Source organism: Dendronephthya gigantea, unplaced genomic scaffold (assembly GCF_004324835.1).
Source record: "Dendronephthya gigantea isolate DGI-Jeju-01 unplaced genomic scaffold, DenGig_1.0 000004F, whole genome shotgun sequence".
In the NCBI taxonomy this organism is placed as follows: Eukaryota; Metazoa; Cnidaria; class Anthozoa; order Malacalcyonacea; family Nephtheidae; genus Dendronephthya; species Dendronephthya gigantea.
Genome location: NW_021163014.1, coordinates 3538182 through 3555848, shown reverse-complemented (window position 1 = coordinate 3555848; position 17667 = coordinate 3538182). Strand labels below are relative to the sequence as shown.

Here is a 17667-nt window from a genome sequence, read left to right as displayed (position 1 = left end):
TATTGCTGTAATCAACCAATAGCAAAGCTTGTTCACATTATAGGTACGTACCAATCCGTGATGACCCGTTCGACTTCGAGGGCTGTTTTTCTTCCGATCGCACCTGCAATTAAAAAACATAACAATACCCAGAATTAAAGATTTGAGTGCTAGCAGCAAATTTTGTTGAAAAAACTGTCTAAACCAATACGTTCAACAAAATTTATATTATTGCACAAAGACCATGCATAGCACCTTACTGCGTAAATGTGCGGTGATTGGCTTCTGGCCGTGGTTTTTCAATATTTGAGTTTGAAATATTCGATATTTTCGTTTTTGAAGCCGCTTTGACTCTGCATGTCACAGCATGCCAAAAGGTTTTTTTGATACATTCAAGCGTCAAGAACAGCACATTTTCCCCAAGTCAAAAACAACAGCTTCTGTTCTTGCCCTTGAGTTGTGTCAAAAGTTTTTTAAAGTAAAAAGTTATTTTGAATACAAATTATATTCCAGTCTCAAACGTACTACTTCTTATTCAGGAACTCAAAAATATCGAACCGACTTTTGTAATATGAAGATGAAAATTATTTACTACTCAAGAAGTCATGTAAAATTTTGGCCTGCCTAAACATAAAAAAAAACATCGTTTATATGTTTAATGCGAGAAGTTTCCTTACTGATTTCTATAATTGAATTACTATAGCCTGCTGAGCGGCTGATCAAATGCCGATAGGTGAGACTAAAATGAATGTATGTCTCCAAACAGTTTAATTACTCGTGTATCCGGCTGATCTGAGATCATGTGGTCATGATCGAGGCGCCTCCACATGCAAAACTAGTTATTATGCATAGTCCTTTGTTCCCGTTCTTCTAGAAATTTAAAGTCTACAATGGAGCGAAAAACAAATACGTCTCCACCTAATTATTTTAAAATAAAAAGACGTATTTGGAATAAAAATTTAACACTTCCGAAGTCATATGGAATTAAGAAAATATAAGGATAATTCGTCTTTTTCGAGTGTCTGGCTTCTGATTGGTTTATTCTATACTCAGATAAGCTGGAAATATTTTGTGTAGGCTCATTGATAAATTCTGGTAGACGCCTTTCTGTTTTCTGTGATGAAGGAAGATGAATACTACTACTTTAGCAATATTGATCATGAGGCCCTGTTACAATAATATTATTGAGAGATGTAAATTGGCAACTAGAAAGCATTTATGTTTATTACACTCCATGGCCGTTTCTTTCACTTAAATTTTGAATACCCTAGCTATGCTAATTTACATCTCTTAAAAGTAGAAATGCATTGTAAGTTGCAAGAAAAATGGACATGTCTCGAAGAGCAGTTTGTAAGCCATACCTTCAAACTGAATGCTTCATAATAATTAACATTTTTCATTGGTTGTAGTTTTTCAGGGTTTACTGACTTTGTAGCGTTGTTTAGCTCACAATTCATGTCAGCATCATTTGAATTTTTTCCCTCGTTGAAATTTATCGATTTGCAAGCAGGGTGCTCAGCCAAGCAATTTTGAGCACATTCCAAAGCATCCAATGCATCATATTGGCGAATTACTTGGCCAACCAACCCGAAATCTGCAGAAAGATGACAGATTGAAAGAAAAAGGCATTTCCAAAGCATTATTTTCTACTTAAAGTAAAATTCGTTAGAATTTTAGAACAAGTTGATGAATTGCGCATAATTATGTAGATTTTCTTGCTATTTAACGACAGCTTGCCTCACAATTAATAAAATTTCAAATCCGATTGTCTTTAATAGACCAAAATGGTCGTGGTCATGATATGTCCAACTCTATGTGTGTGATTACGCCATATCTTGTTAAATTTCACTAGTCTGTATTATATCGACGCCCTCTCGATGGTTTTACTTTAGCACATTGACTAGTACCGGGAAAAAATACTCAATATGAATTGCGTACCTGAAGCAGCCAACCTGAAATTTGCACTGGATGTCATGAAAGTGGTAATCTGCGTACACAGCAGTAGCAAGTAGAACAACAAAATTCCGTGAATCCTCATGACAGAAATAAACTGATTAATTTGCCTGCAAATTTATAAAGAAATAAACTAATGGTTCTGCTCTGTTCCCACAAAACCCCTCACTCTATTTTCATATTATAGGCACTTTCATATTATAACCATTGGTAACTTTAAGCCTTCTTCAAGACCGGTACGAATGCCTTCTTTGCCATGGCTGTCAAGTAATATGCAAGTAACATAAAATTGTAAAAACTTTTCATGCATGTTCACACTAAACTCATGCACGACAAAGCCTTTAAAGTTTTTTCTTTCAAAGCTTTTAACAGAGCTTTCTGGAGCAATGGAAGCGGTAACCAAACATTGTAATAAATCGCCGAGTTTCTTTGCAAAGAAGAATTTCTATCGATGTTTGCGCATTCCTAGCCCTTTACCTTTACCTTTTGGTAAACTAAAGCCAATTGTAGTAAACGAAATCATTAGAATTATTAGTCGTATTATTATTAAACATGTAAATAACAAAAAGTCGTATTTAAGTAATTGCCTCTACTGGGATAAACCCTAAAAATTGCACGAATATACATCATCGAAATTGTCCGTGTTTATAGACAACTTTTATTTATTAACATTATACACTAAAACTCACAGTCTTTAGAACCATATACGTACATAAAAGTCGATATTTCTTCGATAATTTCAAACCATTGATGATTTACAAAAAATCACACGAGACTCCAGATGAAGAGACTTGAACGTCAAAAACTTGAACTGGTTTCTTAGGTATAAAACACGTCAATCGACTGGTCGTCTGTATTAGATTTGCGTATTAAAATGCTTGTTTCATAAGCTTTTACAAGGTACTACGAAACGCTTTAAAACAGCTGCTTATGAGCAATAATTAGGGATGGAAGGATGTTCTTAAAAGACATTATAGCTAAATAAATTATTTAGTGACGCCGCAGCTGATTTGTCTAATGATTTTTTTCTTTGTTTGGCGGCTCCGGTGTCGTTGGTTTTTCGGCCGATTGAATGAGCCAATTTTGAATCTTGTTCATCGCGATAGTTATCATAATTGAATTGAGTAGTTGTCATCTATGAACATAGAAAAGTTCCTTTAAATAAAATGCTGCCCGTAAACGAAAACAGCAGTCTCCAATGGCGTTACCAGCACGATAATTGGGGGGTCCATATTCATCTATTCATGTTACGCGGAATTCATACCTTTTCAAATGACAAGCTGTCTTTACAGTGTGTTAAGGTGGCTCTTTACAATTTCTTAAAATTTTTAGACGCACATTTTAAGCAGGGATATTAGGCATCTAAATGTTTGACTAGAAGACCAGAATTTAATATACCTATATCAAGCTGAAATCTTTTCAGAACTTGTGCTTGGCAGCCATTGCTATAGCAACACAAAGGTTTCAAAATGGCCGCTAATTAGAGGTAAGGTTGTCCTCTGTTTTTAAAATTTCAAGGGTGCAAACCAGAATGTCTCCCTAATCATATCTGAATTTTTTTTTCAAAAAATATATAAAGAACGCAAAAATTAAACGAAAAGCAACATTAATTAGGGTTTTATCCCGAGCAAACAAAAGGGGTCCATTGGCTTATTCTATTGTTGCATTCTATTTTATTCCGTTCTCTATAATTTATGAATATATGCCAAAAAAATTGTCGCTTTTCTTAGCAAACTGAAGTTCGAATTCTCCTTATTTTTGGAAAAGAACACTCAAAAAGTAATAAAGCTAGCATTAATAAAATTTTCATGGTACACTTTAAAGACAATTGGGTCAAATGTGAACCTAAAAGTGTTGTAATTTGTTCAGTCTACGTAAAATAAAGACTGTTTATTTGAAATAGATCGTAGAAGTTCTATATTTATAGCCTGTGAAACGTTACTGGTTCAGCTCTGAGGCAAAAATATTTAGAACTAATGAAAACCAATTCCGTCGTTTTGGCGTTGAAACCTAGTTTGTTATCGTTTTTGCAAAAATCGTCCATTTTAATTTCCGCCATTTGGTGTGTCTAGATGAGTACTATAGTCATAGAAGACTCTTACATGTCTTTTTTCACTCAGAGCAACTTGGCAAGCAATATGGCGTGAAAAAAAATTTATATTTTCCAAAATAAAAAAAATATTACCTTAATATTAAAGACTTCCTTAAATCGAGTTTATACCGCAAACAACTTCGGTGACCCCCATTTTTTTTAATCAAAATTTTGTACCATAGATGATTTGTCAACGGTGAAGTTTTAAAAAAATTATGTGTAGTGCGAATTTTTCTATTGCAAAAAACGTTATTTCTTTAAAAACTTCACTCTCGATAAAGCATCTATCTTGTAAAATTTTGTTGAAAAAGAAATTGTGGGCAACCGAACTCTTTTGCGATATAAATTCGATTAAATACTATTTTTTAATTAACTACCATTTTGAAACGTCACTGGGAATTTTTAAACTTGCTAATACAAAATAGAACCGCAGAAATAATATTCAAAGAAGTTTTACCTTTTCGTAGGAATTGAACGAGATCTTATTTCCCTTGCAGTACATAAATTATAATATTATATCTCAACTGTGAATCATCCAATCAGAAAGCTCGATTTGTACCACGTGATCAGTAAATTAATCATGCAGTTCCATCGAATTTTTTCACATTATGCTAAAAAAGTCGAATACCCCGCTGCAGCAGGGTATTCGAGTTTGCGTGTACCACGCGTGGATGCCTTGCACACGACTCGAGGTTGTCAACAATTTCAAAATGGAGGCAAAAGAAGCCATTTCATCCAGCTTTTGCGCTGCCTACACGTTGTTTCGATATAATATATAATTTATGGACCTTCCGCTCGGGGAATTCGACGAAATATTACCCCCTCGGGAAGATATATCGCTCGGGCGAAGCCCTCGGGATATATCTTCCCTTAGGGGTAATATTTCGTCGAATTCCCCTCGCTCCAGGTCTATAAATGATAACTGTCTTTGATTCAGAATACACAATCGCAATGAGGCCGGTTGTATCAAGCCCGTTTAGCTTAAACGGTGGATAAGTTCAAAATAGAAAGCAAGTCTATCGTTTTATTCAACAAGCAAACTAAATGTTTTTAACCTAAATACAAAGATACTGTTTACAACTACATATTCAGTGCATAATATTCAAGTTGACTTGTTCAAGAGAGATCTAAGAGTGTTATTTAATTTTGACTTATCCACCATTTAAGCTAAACGGGCTTGATACAACTGGCCCCTGTAGATTAGCTACAGCAGTCAGGTTAGCTGTCGAAAATATTACCATGTATATTACAGCTCTGGCATGTATATCGCTCTGGACTTTGAAGCTATATTGTGGGACATTAATTTCTCATTTAAATTTTTTGCTGATATTTCCAATGGCCGAAATGACTCAAGACTCGAATCAGTCTTATAGTATACCGAGTATTTTCAATATACCCCAGGGAGGGTAATGCATACCAACAAAGGGTGGGTGACTCCCTAGTTCCTTACTAATAACTCATAGAATTACAATCAAACTTTAACGTACACTTCCAGGTAAGTCTCGTTTAATTTTTAAATTCTATTTCGTCATTAGTTACGTCACTAGGGAGTCACAATGAGACTTCAAAGCTGTGCAATCACTAGCAAGCCGAAGTAGTAATGCCTTTAATAATAACAAATAATAAATGGAGGGAAAGCATAAAATAAATGTTGGGTCAAAAAGAGTCATCAATATATGGAGATGATTGGTGCCCCTTTTGCCGTAGCATGGCAAAAACAGGCTTCATCAGTTTTGTAAATTAAACTTGCGAGGACAACAGGCTTACCCATTTAGAAAGCATGTAAACTTGTAAAGGGTACTATCCCATACAAATTTCAATCACTTCTGATCTTCCTTGGCAATAGGTACTGAGTAGTAGGCGTCCTTCAAATCAATGGATGCCATGAAGCAATTATAGGTGTAATTAGCCTAATGGCAGTCCAAATTGTGTCCATTTTTAAATGGTGATATACAGAATTCAGAATTCAAAATAAGAATTCAGGTTTTTAAGATACAAGATCATTCTATATGAGCCGTCTTTTTTCTCTGCTACAAAAATAGGGGAGGTAAACTCTCCTTCCTCATGTTTTGAGGGCTTTATGACCCCTTTTGCTAGCAACTTTATTATCTCTGCATGGATAATAATATGCTCTTCAGGACTGAAACCTTTTTTCCAACTTTGTCTCAACTGTTGTGGTTCAGTGCTAAATTAAATTTTAATATTAACCAAAAGGTTGCCTCATTAAGTGCAAGGTTACTAACCTGTAAACGGCTTAATATATTTAACTTGTTGCTATAAACCATTACTGGTTTTTCCTTTGTGACTTCCACTGGGTTGCTTTCTTTGGTGGGGGTTTTCGTCGTTGGGAGCCCCTGAACAAAAAATTATTGTCGTTCTTCTATCGCATAATTTTCAGTAAAATAAGACCAAAATGGTCAAACTATCGTGGCCGCTACAGTTACAAATTCATATGATTGTACCACTTGTGTTAAAGTAAAAACGTGTTCCAAAGAATTTTGAACATTTCCAAACTTGTAATTTTCCGCAGATATTAACGAAATTAACAAAATTCTGCGGATTCTTAATTTTTTAAAAAAAAATATTGCGGGCTCAATTCGACTATCCGCATGAAAAGGATTTTTGTCTTAGATTTATAAGGATTCCACGTGTCCGCCGGTTTCAAACATGTAGGCCGGGTGTCCGAATTTCGGAAACCCCTATATCTCAATGTAAGAGACATATAGGGGTGTCCGTATTTCGGAAACACTTATATCTCAATGCTAGAGACATAAATTATAAGGGTGTCCGAATTTCGGAAACCCCTATATCTCAATGTGAGAGACATATAAGGGTGTCCGAATTACGGAACCCCTATATCTCAATGCGAGAGACATATAAGGGTGTCCGAATTTCGGAAACTCCTGTATCTCAATGTGAGAGACATATAAGGGTGTCCAAATTACGGAACCCCTATATCTCAATGCGAGAGACATATAAGGGTGTCCGAATTTCGGAAACTCCTATATCTCAATGTTAGAGACATATAAGGGTGTCCGAATTTCGGAAACCACTAGCTATATCTCAATGCGAGAGACATATAAGGGTGTCCGAATTTCGGAAACCTTTATATCTTAATGCGAGAGACATATAAGGGTGTCCGAATTTCGGAAACCCCTATATCTCAATGTAAGAGACATATAGGGGTGTCCGTATTTCGGAAACCCTTATATCTCAATGCTAGAGACATTGATATAAGGGTGTCCGAATTTCGGAAACCCCTATATCTCAATGTGAGAGACATATAAGGGTGTCCGAATTTCGTAAACCCTTATATCTCAATGTCAGAGACATATAAGGATGTCCGAATTTCGGAAGCCCCTATATCTCAATGTGAGAGACATATATAAGGATATCCGAATTTCGGAAACCCATATATCTCAATGTGGGAGACATATAAGGGTGTCCGAATTTCGGAAATCCATACATCTCAATGTGGGAGACATATAGGGGCGTCCAAGTTACGCAATGCACTGTATCTACAATTATATTCACTACGCGAGCCGAATGGGTAATGGTCAAGTGAAACCAATTTAGAAGTATATTTTGTAAATTGCAAAGGAACATTCTGACAATTTAAAATGTAAGTTGTCTTAATCAAATTTTCATTATTGTATGTTTTCCCACGTAGAGCCGGGAATACCCAGCACAAAATGAAGATATATAATATATAGATAGATTTATAGGTTCTAAAGTTCTTTCAACTTTCGCCTGGCCTCTCGTTCCTCCTTTTCTGTTTTTACCAGAATGAGGCAATTGCGCTCGATCGTGACTGCTGCAACACCGCCAGCAGCAAGAAAAAGATTTGACAAAGATTTGACAAAGATGATATAAAAGTTCAATACTGTACCGGGCGGGAAGGGTATTATATATACCGATCATTGAAACAAAAAGGGCGTTTAATATTTTATATTTATGAGGTTAATGACATACCTTCGGGTAAATTAACATCTAATATCCAGTCACACGAGTGACTGAACATTTCTACCAGCCGCAAACATGTCTCAAATTCTGTGTTTGCCGAATTGACACAAATAAAGTTTGGGACCTCGCCAAACGTGAAGTTGAAGTGTTTTGGCAGAAGTCGCCCAGATACCGAAGCATGGAAGATAACAAATGCTACAACAGCCTCGTTCATGCATGGTAATATATTCCCTACAGAGTGAAAAAGGACAACGATTAACCACTAGCTACAGTATTCTGCTACATGAATTGGTACACACTAACATTTTCTGCATTGTTTGGACAGAAGGAGGTGTTGTCTAACCAGCCGCTCTGCTTGTGTTTGTCAACATTACGGGAAATTGCGAATGGAATTATACACCCGTCAAATTCAAATTAAAGCAAAATGAGTCAACTATAGTTCCCCGGTAGAAATCGAACCTACGCTTTTACGTGCATCGAAACCCCTAAAATTTACGTGCGTCAAGTGAAGTGCCAAAAATCACGCTTGTTTGTGGATATATAGTCCACAAACTGGAACAGTCAGGAACACACACCACATGGTTGGCGGTTGTCTAACAAATTACTAACTATCATCTGTTTATTTTTATTTTTTACGCCCCTTGATTTACAAAAAACTTTTCAATAAGTTACTCATGACGTTCCCCTTTTGCCCACAAAACCTACATTTGTGTTTTCATGGCATTCACGCATTGCCTGTATGCATATCGCTTAAGGGCAAGGCTATATCTATAAAAGGCATTTATAAATTTATATAGAATACTTTATTGATATCAAAACAGTCTCGCCGGGACAAGGGTCTTGTATAATAAGGAGAGTGTTTATATACATTGATCAAATTATTCACATACATGCAGTGGCGTAGCCATGCAGCCTAAAGATTTTGTGCCGCTATGTAAATTTCAAGTTATTATAATTATTCATGCCTTTAGAAATTCATTGTTTTCACAGTCAATGAACACCAAAATATTAGCATATAGCGGGAAAAATCGTCGGGCTGCCTACGCTACTGCATACATTCAGCTGCATTCGAGATTAAAATTTTACTCGTACTACGACACCGACATTGTCATTTTATTCATTCCCTATAAATAATAATGACATGCCTACTTTGTTTTTTCTCGGGCAAACAGGGATCATACGAAGCGCCAATGAAACAAAACGAAAACGCAGCGCGAAAATGGAATTTCAAAAGGAGGGGGTGGAGTTTGTGTATATGCTAGGCATGGACTTAAAGTTACACTGCGTAAAGACCTAAGCAGTATTTCATCAGACAACTTTCACCAATTGTGGATTCAGTGTCAACAACGCAAACTACGATCATTGGTCATTGGAGTGGTATATAGACCACCAGATTGTCCCATATCCTGTTTAAGTAATCATCTATCACCGATTATGAACTATGTTTTAACACTAAATAAGGACGTAGTACTCCTTGGAGATCTCAACTGTGACATGCTCAAAAATAATCGTCATTCTACAGCTTTGGACGAATTCTGTGCTAATTATAACTTAAAGCAAATCATAGACAAACCGACGCGTGTAACTGAGAATAGCAAAACGCTTCGACTACAGCGACAGTGGACGACAATATGTTTCAACTTAGACAAGTGACAACAGAAGAAGTGAGTGAAATTATCACCATGATGCCCTCCAATAAAGCTCCTGGTAACGATACAGTCCATTTAAAAGTCCTCAAGGACTGTTTATCTTCCATTGTTCAACCGATCACGTCAATAATAAACTCAAGCTTTCTCAAAGGAATATTTCCCAGCCAATGGAAAATATCTGAGATAACCCCTATTCCAAAGAATGATGATTATGAAGAAGCTGAGAATAATCGCCCAATTTCCTTGCTGCCTGTCTTATCTAAAGTTTGCGAGGGAGTAGTCCATAATCAATTTACAAATTACCTTATCCAAAACGAAAGATTCCCAACTAACCAAAGTGGAAACAGAAAACAACATTCAACCGAATCATTGGGCCTTGCAGTAACTGATTACATCTTGGACGCCATGGACAAAAAACAAATAACTGCAATGGTCCTTCTTGATTTTACTAAAGCATTCGACAGTATAAGCCATTCGTTATTGTTGAAGAAATTGCAAAACTTTGGTGTTTCACCGAATGTCTTACGTTGGTTTGCAAGTTATCTTTCTCAACGTGAGCAACAAGTCCGAATCGGCAAAACCCTCTCATCTTCTAGGACCGTGACTCATGGTGTGCCGCAGGGCTCCATTCTGGGACCATTACTGTTTAATTTATATATCTATGACCTTCCCAATGCCTGCACTGGATCTGAGATTGACTCCTTTGTTGATGATACGAAACTCTATGCAGCACTTAAAGTTGCTGATCTCGCGGATGGCTTGAACCTCCTTACAAACGATCTTAATAGGGTGGCAGGCTGGTGTTTAATTTAACCAGCTGCTCATTAATCCGGAAAAAACTCAGTTCATATTGTTTGGCACTCGTCAACTACTGCAACAAAGGCCAGTCGACCTTCAACTGTCGTTCCTCGGAAAGACCCTACGTCCAACAAAATGTGTGAAAGACCCTACGTCCAACAAAATCCAGATAAATTCTAAAGGTTCAAAGGGTCTTTATTTCGAGTGGAATTATACACGCTTGAAATTAGAGCCACTGCGCATTGCACCGGCATCGCGATTCCTGCCGAAGGATCTATAGTTCTCCGGCAGGAATAGTCAATAGTTGATTCATTTTTCCATCAACTGTTCCTGGCTTGAATTCGAAGTGTGTGTAATTCCACTCGAAATTAAGACCCTTTGAATCTTTACTTTTTTTTATACACACTGTATAACAACCTATCATGTATATCCACCTATCTTTATACAACAGCATCAAATGTGGTATAACAACTGCCTAAAATACCACATTTGATGCTAAGTTGTTTGAAGACGCTGCCGCGCTGCTCCCTGGTTATATTGGCACGTAACTTCATACAAGAATATTCATTTAACTTAATTATTTTAAAGACACGTGCATGGGATAAATGGAACACCATACCCATGTAAATGAGAATGGATACTTTCGATTTTAGGATAAGGCGTTTTTCCATTACGGGCGACGCTCGCTTAGATTTTTAAAGTAAAATAAAACGATCAGGGCTGTATTATATCTAAGCACTGCTAATGTCAACTTGCAATTCGATGATGACATGCAGTTTTTCCGCCAATACATACAAAGCTAAAATGTGTTACCAAAAACAGCTAAGATTGATTGACGTCAAACATTGAGGCACTGGCAAAAGCCTGCGGTGCAGACGCTTCGAATTACAAAGGAACATGCACGAAGGAATTCGAAGCGTCTGCACCGCAGGCTACTGGCAAACCTGCACGGGAAAAACACGCCATGTTGAACACTATATGATTAAACCCAGCCCTTGATACTTTATACATATAAAGGGTGCGGATAAATGCATGTACAGTTCAGGGACGTACACCACGATAAACATAAAATATTTAATTCAAATCGAAACGCCAAAATTCATTAAAATGGCAAAACGGATAATGTATACGCTATCAGTCACGCCATACTGAACTTTTAGTAATATTTTAAAAGTCTAAAAAAATGTCAAAATTTTCAATGGGACAAAGATATTTTCTTCGCGCATATTTCAGTAAAAAATTATTCCGAGGAATTAGCTCCTTGAGAAGAGGTATTACAAAATTGTAGGGAGATACGTACGTTAGATGCGTTATATGAGCCTTGCACAAACCTCAGTACAAAAACACTCTATCTTATTGTTTAAGCTTATACTGCAGGGTTTGATATCCAATTTTCCCTGCTTTGTCCTCCTTTGGGTTTTAAAAGAAAAATTCAATTTCAGAATACTGGCTAGCAATATGCTATTGAAAAGTTTGACATAAATTTTGTTCTCTTTAGATTTACACTGGGCCATATCAACCACCCGCTGCCAGCGGAATCCGACATGATGACAGTTATCTTCAGTCGCTTTGTCCTGGTGTGCTGGCTGCAGTGTATATTAGTAATTAGGAAAAGAGACCGGTTATTTGGTAAGGTTTGTGAAGTTTTGGACACAGAATTCAATTTGCATAACTGGAAAGGTACATATATACCACGACCTGGCAACCCGGAAAAAAATCAAAATTCCGCAGAATTTAGCAAAATTTGGCCAATTTTGGCGAAATTTTAAAGTTTGGAAAATGACAAATTTCATTGGAAGGCGTTTAAATCTCTGCCAAAACAAAATGGAAAAAAGCTTACAATATTTCAATTTGTAGGTATTGTTCTATAGTTGTTGCGGAGATCAAAAGGTGGTTTAAGCTTCACATTATGGGTGAACTCTTAACAAAAAAACTCTTAATCACTACATTTTGCGTAGTTAAATCGTAGTTAACTCAGAAATACTTGTTGTTGAAAAGTTAATTGACAGTTAACTCTGATTGGTCAATTCTGTCACCATCTATAGTTAAAAGCTAACTACGTTTTTATACAATCGGCCCCAGGCCGGCGAAGAAAGATTTCAGACTAAAAGGCAACAAATGGCAAATGGACACGATTTTCGACTAAACTCCAGCCACGTTCAATGCCTACATATGAGAGAATATATCAAAATTAATGAAGAGGTGGATATGATATTCTGTAAAATTGCCATTTACCGTTTTCGAGAAACGCGAAGCTTAAACTCCCTAATAACTTGCGACGTCTGCTGTATAGTCGTCTGCTGAAATTTGATGTGGAATGTTTGTGATTAATAATACGATGCTATAGAAAATAGTATTACGTGCAATGAATAGTAATACTACAGAAGATTAAATTCCAAAGTTTCTATTAAACCAGTGGCGGATCTATGTCAGAATAAAATACACAGCTAAACTTAAACACCCTAATAGCAGCGCCAGTTATGAGTTTCAAAATAATTACTTCTGACAACCCATATGGCCCTATATTTCCCCCATTGTATCAAACATGCTCAATTGAACTATCATGCTGGTGTATCAGAACGCAGTACACGGAATCGTATAATTTGTGGAATTTTATTGTGATGAAATTCGTATTTGAATTAAAATTATTCGATCTATAAAATAAGGATTAACAAAATATGGCTAAATATAAATTAGATTACATGTGCTTATTATCATATTCGAATGCTATGTAAATTACATATAAACGTTGATCTTTACTTACTTCTTGCCGGGTTTCCGCGTTCTACATATCTTTCCCAGTATTAATCCATAAACCGTATTTTCACAGGTTAGCACAGAACAGAGTAAATTTACCAGTTGCACACAAAACGTGTTCTCACATACATGCAGACTACAGTTCGTAATAATCAGCTCATATTACCTAGTGAACCTCGTGCTCTACATGAAACGTCAATCAAACTAAACTAATCAAATTATAATCAAAGTTAATATCAAAGTTAATATCATAATAGTTTTACTCAGCTCCTCATCGATACACATGCTACTGCACATATATGTATCCGGAAACTGGGGTATACCTGTAAGTTTCTCCACAGTCATAAATATTGCCACAGGCAATATTACTTATTTTGTTATCAACACACCCACGTACTGAAGCACCAAAACCAATACAAGAGTTGCACGACTCACAGTCGTCGTTGCCATTGTTAGCCACTAGCCCTATACGCAAATACGTCTGCCTTCCTCCATCAATGTTGAAACCCTCTTTGTTACAGTAGGGCTGTAATTCCGAGTTAGTCATCAGTGATTTCCATTGATTGTCTCCCACTTTTGTTTCGATAAATTTTCCATTTGCGATCACTTCGAAAAGCGAGTTTGCTTCATGTTCAATCAGAATCCACTTTACACTCTCACTCTTGTCCTTCATACCGAGGCATATCTTCGTGAATGGTGTGTTCCAGTATGAAGCAAGTTTTGTTTCTTTTTCTGACGTTCCCTCGAGTCCATCGTCTTCGTGGAAAACTTTCCTATCGGTCCAGTAAGACGAATTGTAATGAAATGTGTCCTGTAAAGAATGTCCAAATAATTTCCAATAATTTGAGACCATCACCAGCGAGGAGGAAATACAGGATATTTAGATGAATTAGAAAATTCTTAACATAAAGTAGCTACTATCTTACATAAAGTAGCTACTTCCAATATCATTATAATTGTTTACCTTTTCGCCATCAACTTTCATAACTAGTGTCCAACCTCCTGTTCCGCATTTAGATATTCCTTTCATGTGACAATAAACTCTGTACGAAGATCCGTTCATATTTTGCAGTGAATAAATACCGCTTGGTGATGATCTAGGTTGCAAAAAGGCTTTTGAGTAATGTAAATGAGTTTTGACGAATTTATAACTGACCGCGTTGATCAAATTTGGCTAATTTTCTCCTAAAAAAGAGGGCTCCGTTTTCCAGCGGTCTTCGCATAAAAAATTAAAAGCTTTTCGTTTTCTCACTGCTATCAATTTTATGTAAGTTGTCAGGCGACAAGATTAGTCTTTACGAATGGTTTTCTCCTTTTGGTAGCTGCGAATGAGTGAATCAGTTATATACGGATGTTTATCCCCGAGCCGGTGCGGAGCACCGTGCGAGGGTACTAATTCCGCCCGGAGATTAGGAATTACACCCGGGATCCGGGAGAACATAGCGGAATCCAAAGTCGCCTAAACCTGGAATTTGGACCATGGACGATCAATGGTCATGGTACTTGTGCGCATGCGCGAAATGCAAACGAGTGTAGACTGGTAATCAGCAACTTCCTGATTGGCTAAGACAATCAGTGAAAAACGTCATGATTGTTTCAGTGAAAAACGTCAGCAATTTAACTGTCATTTAATCATTTTGCAAACTATTTTGTTAAAAAAATGTTTCGAAAACAAAATATGAAATGTGGAATCAAATAACAGATAAAACACTGGGAAGAGTTTAAAATATTATCAGAACTGGAAGAATTAGCGGTGAAAAGGAACAACTCGATTATAATCCTTGGAATGATAGGAGTCTATTTTGTTTATTTCGAGGTTTATTTCGTGTTTGCTGTACGAATACATTTTATGACTTTGGTACAGTATGTCGTTTTGCTCGGTTTTGCGAAGAAGAAGACGTGACCGACTATTTAAGGCTTTACATCATCGTTTTAACTTCCAAAAGAGTCCTTAAAAGTGTAATACGGAGTTTTAATATAACAAATATCACTTTAAAGGTTTATAGAGTCGACTGGAATCACTACACGAATTTAATAATCGAAAAACAACATTCGACGTTCACTGCTTAGTTATTTCTATTATTTGGGCTGTTTTGATGTTTTGAAGGTTCAGCTATAATGAAGTATTAACTCTCACTTAAACTGTGAAAGTCTATAACTTAATGCAACGGAAAGCAGCAGGAAAACGGGTGATTTCACTTCACCTTTACGACTGTGTTTGTTTCCGAAATATTTGAAACATCAGCTATCGGCTTTACATTTAGGACATTTCATAATATTGAAGGTTATGTCTGGCTAGCTCAGGAAATATTTTGCTTCGTTTGAAATGGCGAGAGGTTGCTGCGTGCGTGTATTTCTAGTATAGGGGCACGTAATTTATTACTCGTTCACATCTATCAAAAAAAGAAAATCGCACATGAAATCGCAGCAAGAATCGCAAGTGTAAACGGGCCTTATGCAACAGGTCGGAAATTTGACTGCACATGCCCAAGCAAATTGAGCCACGCAAATTGCGTGGAATACACGCAATGCGTGTTTGCACACAAGGCGCGGGAAATTTAAAACGTAATAAATAAAAACGTAATAACTTTTCGGATTTTTGTGAATTAAAATTTATTTTAGCAGGAAAAAGTCCTTTAAAAAATGTGAAGTGTGTGAGAAAACATCTTATAACTCGAAAAAAGACCGTTTTTACTGTGTAAACTTTGACCCAGAGATTGTTCGTCAATGTTTTGGAGTTGTCCGTAGTAGAGAAAAAAATAAATAAAATAGTTTAAGTTTATGTAGTTCCTGTACCAGGGCTCTCAACAAGCACAAAGAAAATAGAAAATATTTTGCAAAAGTAAGTTTTTAATTCTGTCAAATATTGTTATTTCCTTTTACAAGTTTTGTTTCTTCTACGACACTAAAAACTTCATTATTTTAACACCATATAAATTACACAGCGTAAAAGTTAAAAAATTAAGCGACCTGGCCGGCCAAAAAAATGTTTTTTGGTGCACTTGTTCGTCCAAATAGAGCTGCTGGGAGTGCTGACGAAACCTCGAATTGTGATGATGTTCAGCGAAGTTGTGAACCAAACGTCCCGATTCCACTTTCGACGTTTAATGAAATTCAGGGCCACATAACACTACTAAATGATAGTAAGTTAATACTTTTATTTATGTCGTAATATTCTAGTATAAAACATTTTCAATAGCAGTTCAAAATACTTACCCTGTGGTGACTGAGTGGCTGCTTCCTTACAACATTTCACAGTCCACATCACTTGGCCAAATTTCTGGTAGCAATGCTTGTACTGTAATATCAGTCTTAGGAGCCATAGAAGCAATTAATAATAATCAGGTTTCCCTATCTTCATCCACAGAACGTCCAGAACTTATCAACATATTTTCAAGCACAATGGAAGAAGGCAACATATTATATGAACTGTTTAATGTTGATCCAGACCACCCAAATCTAGAGGTAAAAGAGGTTGTAAAAATGCTAAAATCTGTGAACATTAAAATTGGTCGAATATTGTGACTTTGAATCTTGAACTTAAATCGCAAGAGTTACTTTTAGCAATTTAGAATGAGTAATTTGAGGAACATAACATTAGTTTTAACTTACATTTCATTCACACATCGCGTTTTAATCGTCGATTGCGTTTCTTCTAAGCAAGCCGATGATAAAGTATACAGCATTCCCTTCATGTTCACGTCACCAAATTCATTTATGCACCAACGCGATTGCAAAAAAAACCCCCCAAAACAAGAAACAAAGGATCGATTTTCAAAAAGAATAACTACTAAGTTGTAGATCGTTGAAGATTAAGCAATAATTCTTCGCTTAAAAACAGCCTTTTAATAACGTTTGATTTGTTTTGAATGAAAATACGATGTGTTTAGTTTTCGCCCGCGATCTCTTGGAGAGCGGAAACAAATTTCGCACCTGTTGCCTTATGCGCGATTTTATGTGCAAATTTCTCCTTTTCATAGATGCGAATGTGTGAATTAGTTACGCATGTTTAAAATAAGGAGACTTATACATTAGAACATTCATAAGATTTTGCTTGTTTTTATATTTAACCCCAGGTACCTTCCAAAGGCAATAGGAAATCTTTTGTTCTGTGCCTACGCACTATTTTCTGACCTAATAGATTTTAATTCGGCTCTGGTGCCAAGCTAATGTATATGTTGTTGAACATGCTTTGAAGCTAAAATATTTATCCTAATATATGACGTTGAAATTAGGCGGAGTTATCCATTAATTAGCTTCGCGCATTGCTGTTGTATTCGATATTTGAATGGTAATTTGGTTTTAGGGTTGCATAATATTATGAATATTACAATTTAATAAATTAATGTCTTCCCACGCGCGATCAACATTCGGTAGCCCAATATGAAAAGGTCATGCAGATTGAAGGGAACGGAAAAAATTATCTCAAACTACACTTGCTGCATGCATTACACTGCATACTAACAATTTTTTCTT

General features: G+C 36.4%; 1 protein-coding gene across 1 annotated transcript; it reads right to left on the bottom strand.

The window, feature by feature from the left end:
* Positions 1 to 13477: 13477 nt before the first annotated feature.
* On the bottom strand, positions 13478 to 14254 carry LOC114515550 (uncharacterized skeletal organic matrix protein 5-like). The gene is made up of 2 exons (XM_028534833.1): positions 14156 to 14254; positions 13478 to 14002 (listed from the first exon to the last, which is right to left on the bottom strand). Exons 1-2 carry the CDS (start codon positions 14252 to 14254, stop codon positions 13478 to 13480), a joined length of 624 nt encoding a protein of 207 aa, XP_028390634.1.
* Positions 14255 to 17667: the final 3413 nt, after the last annotated feature.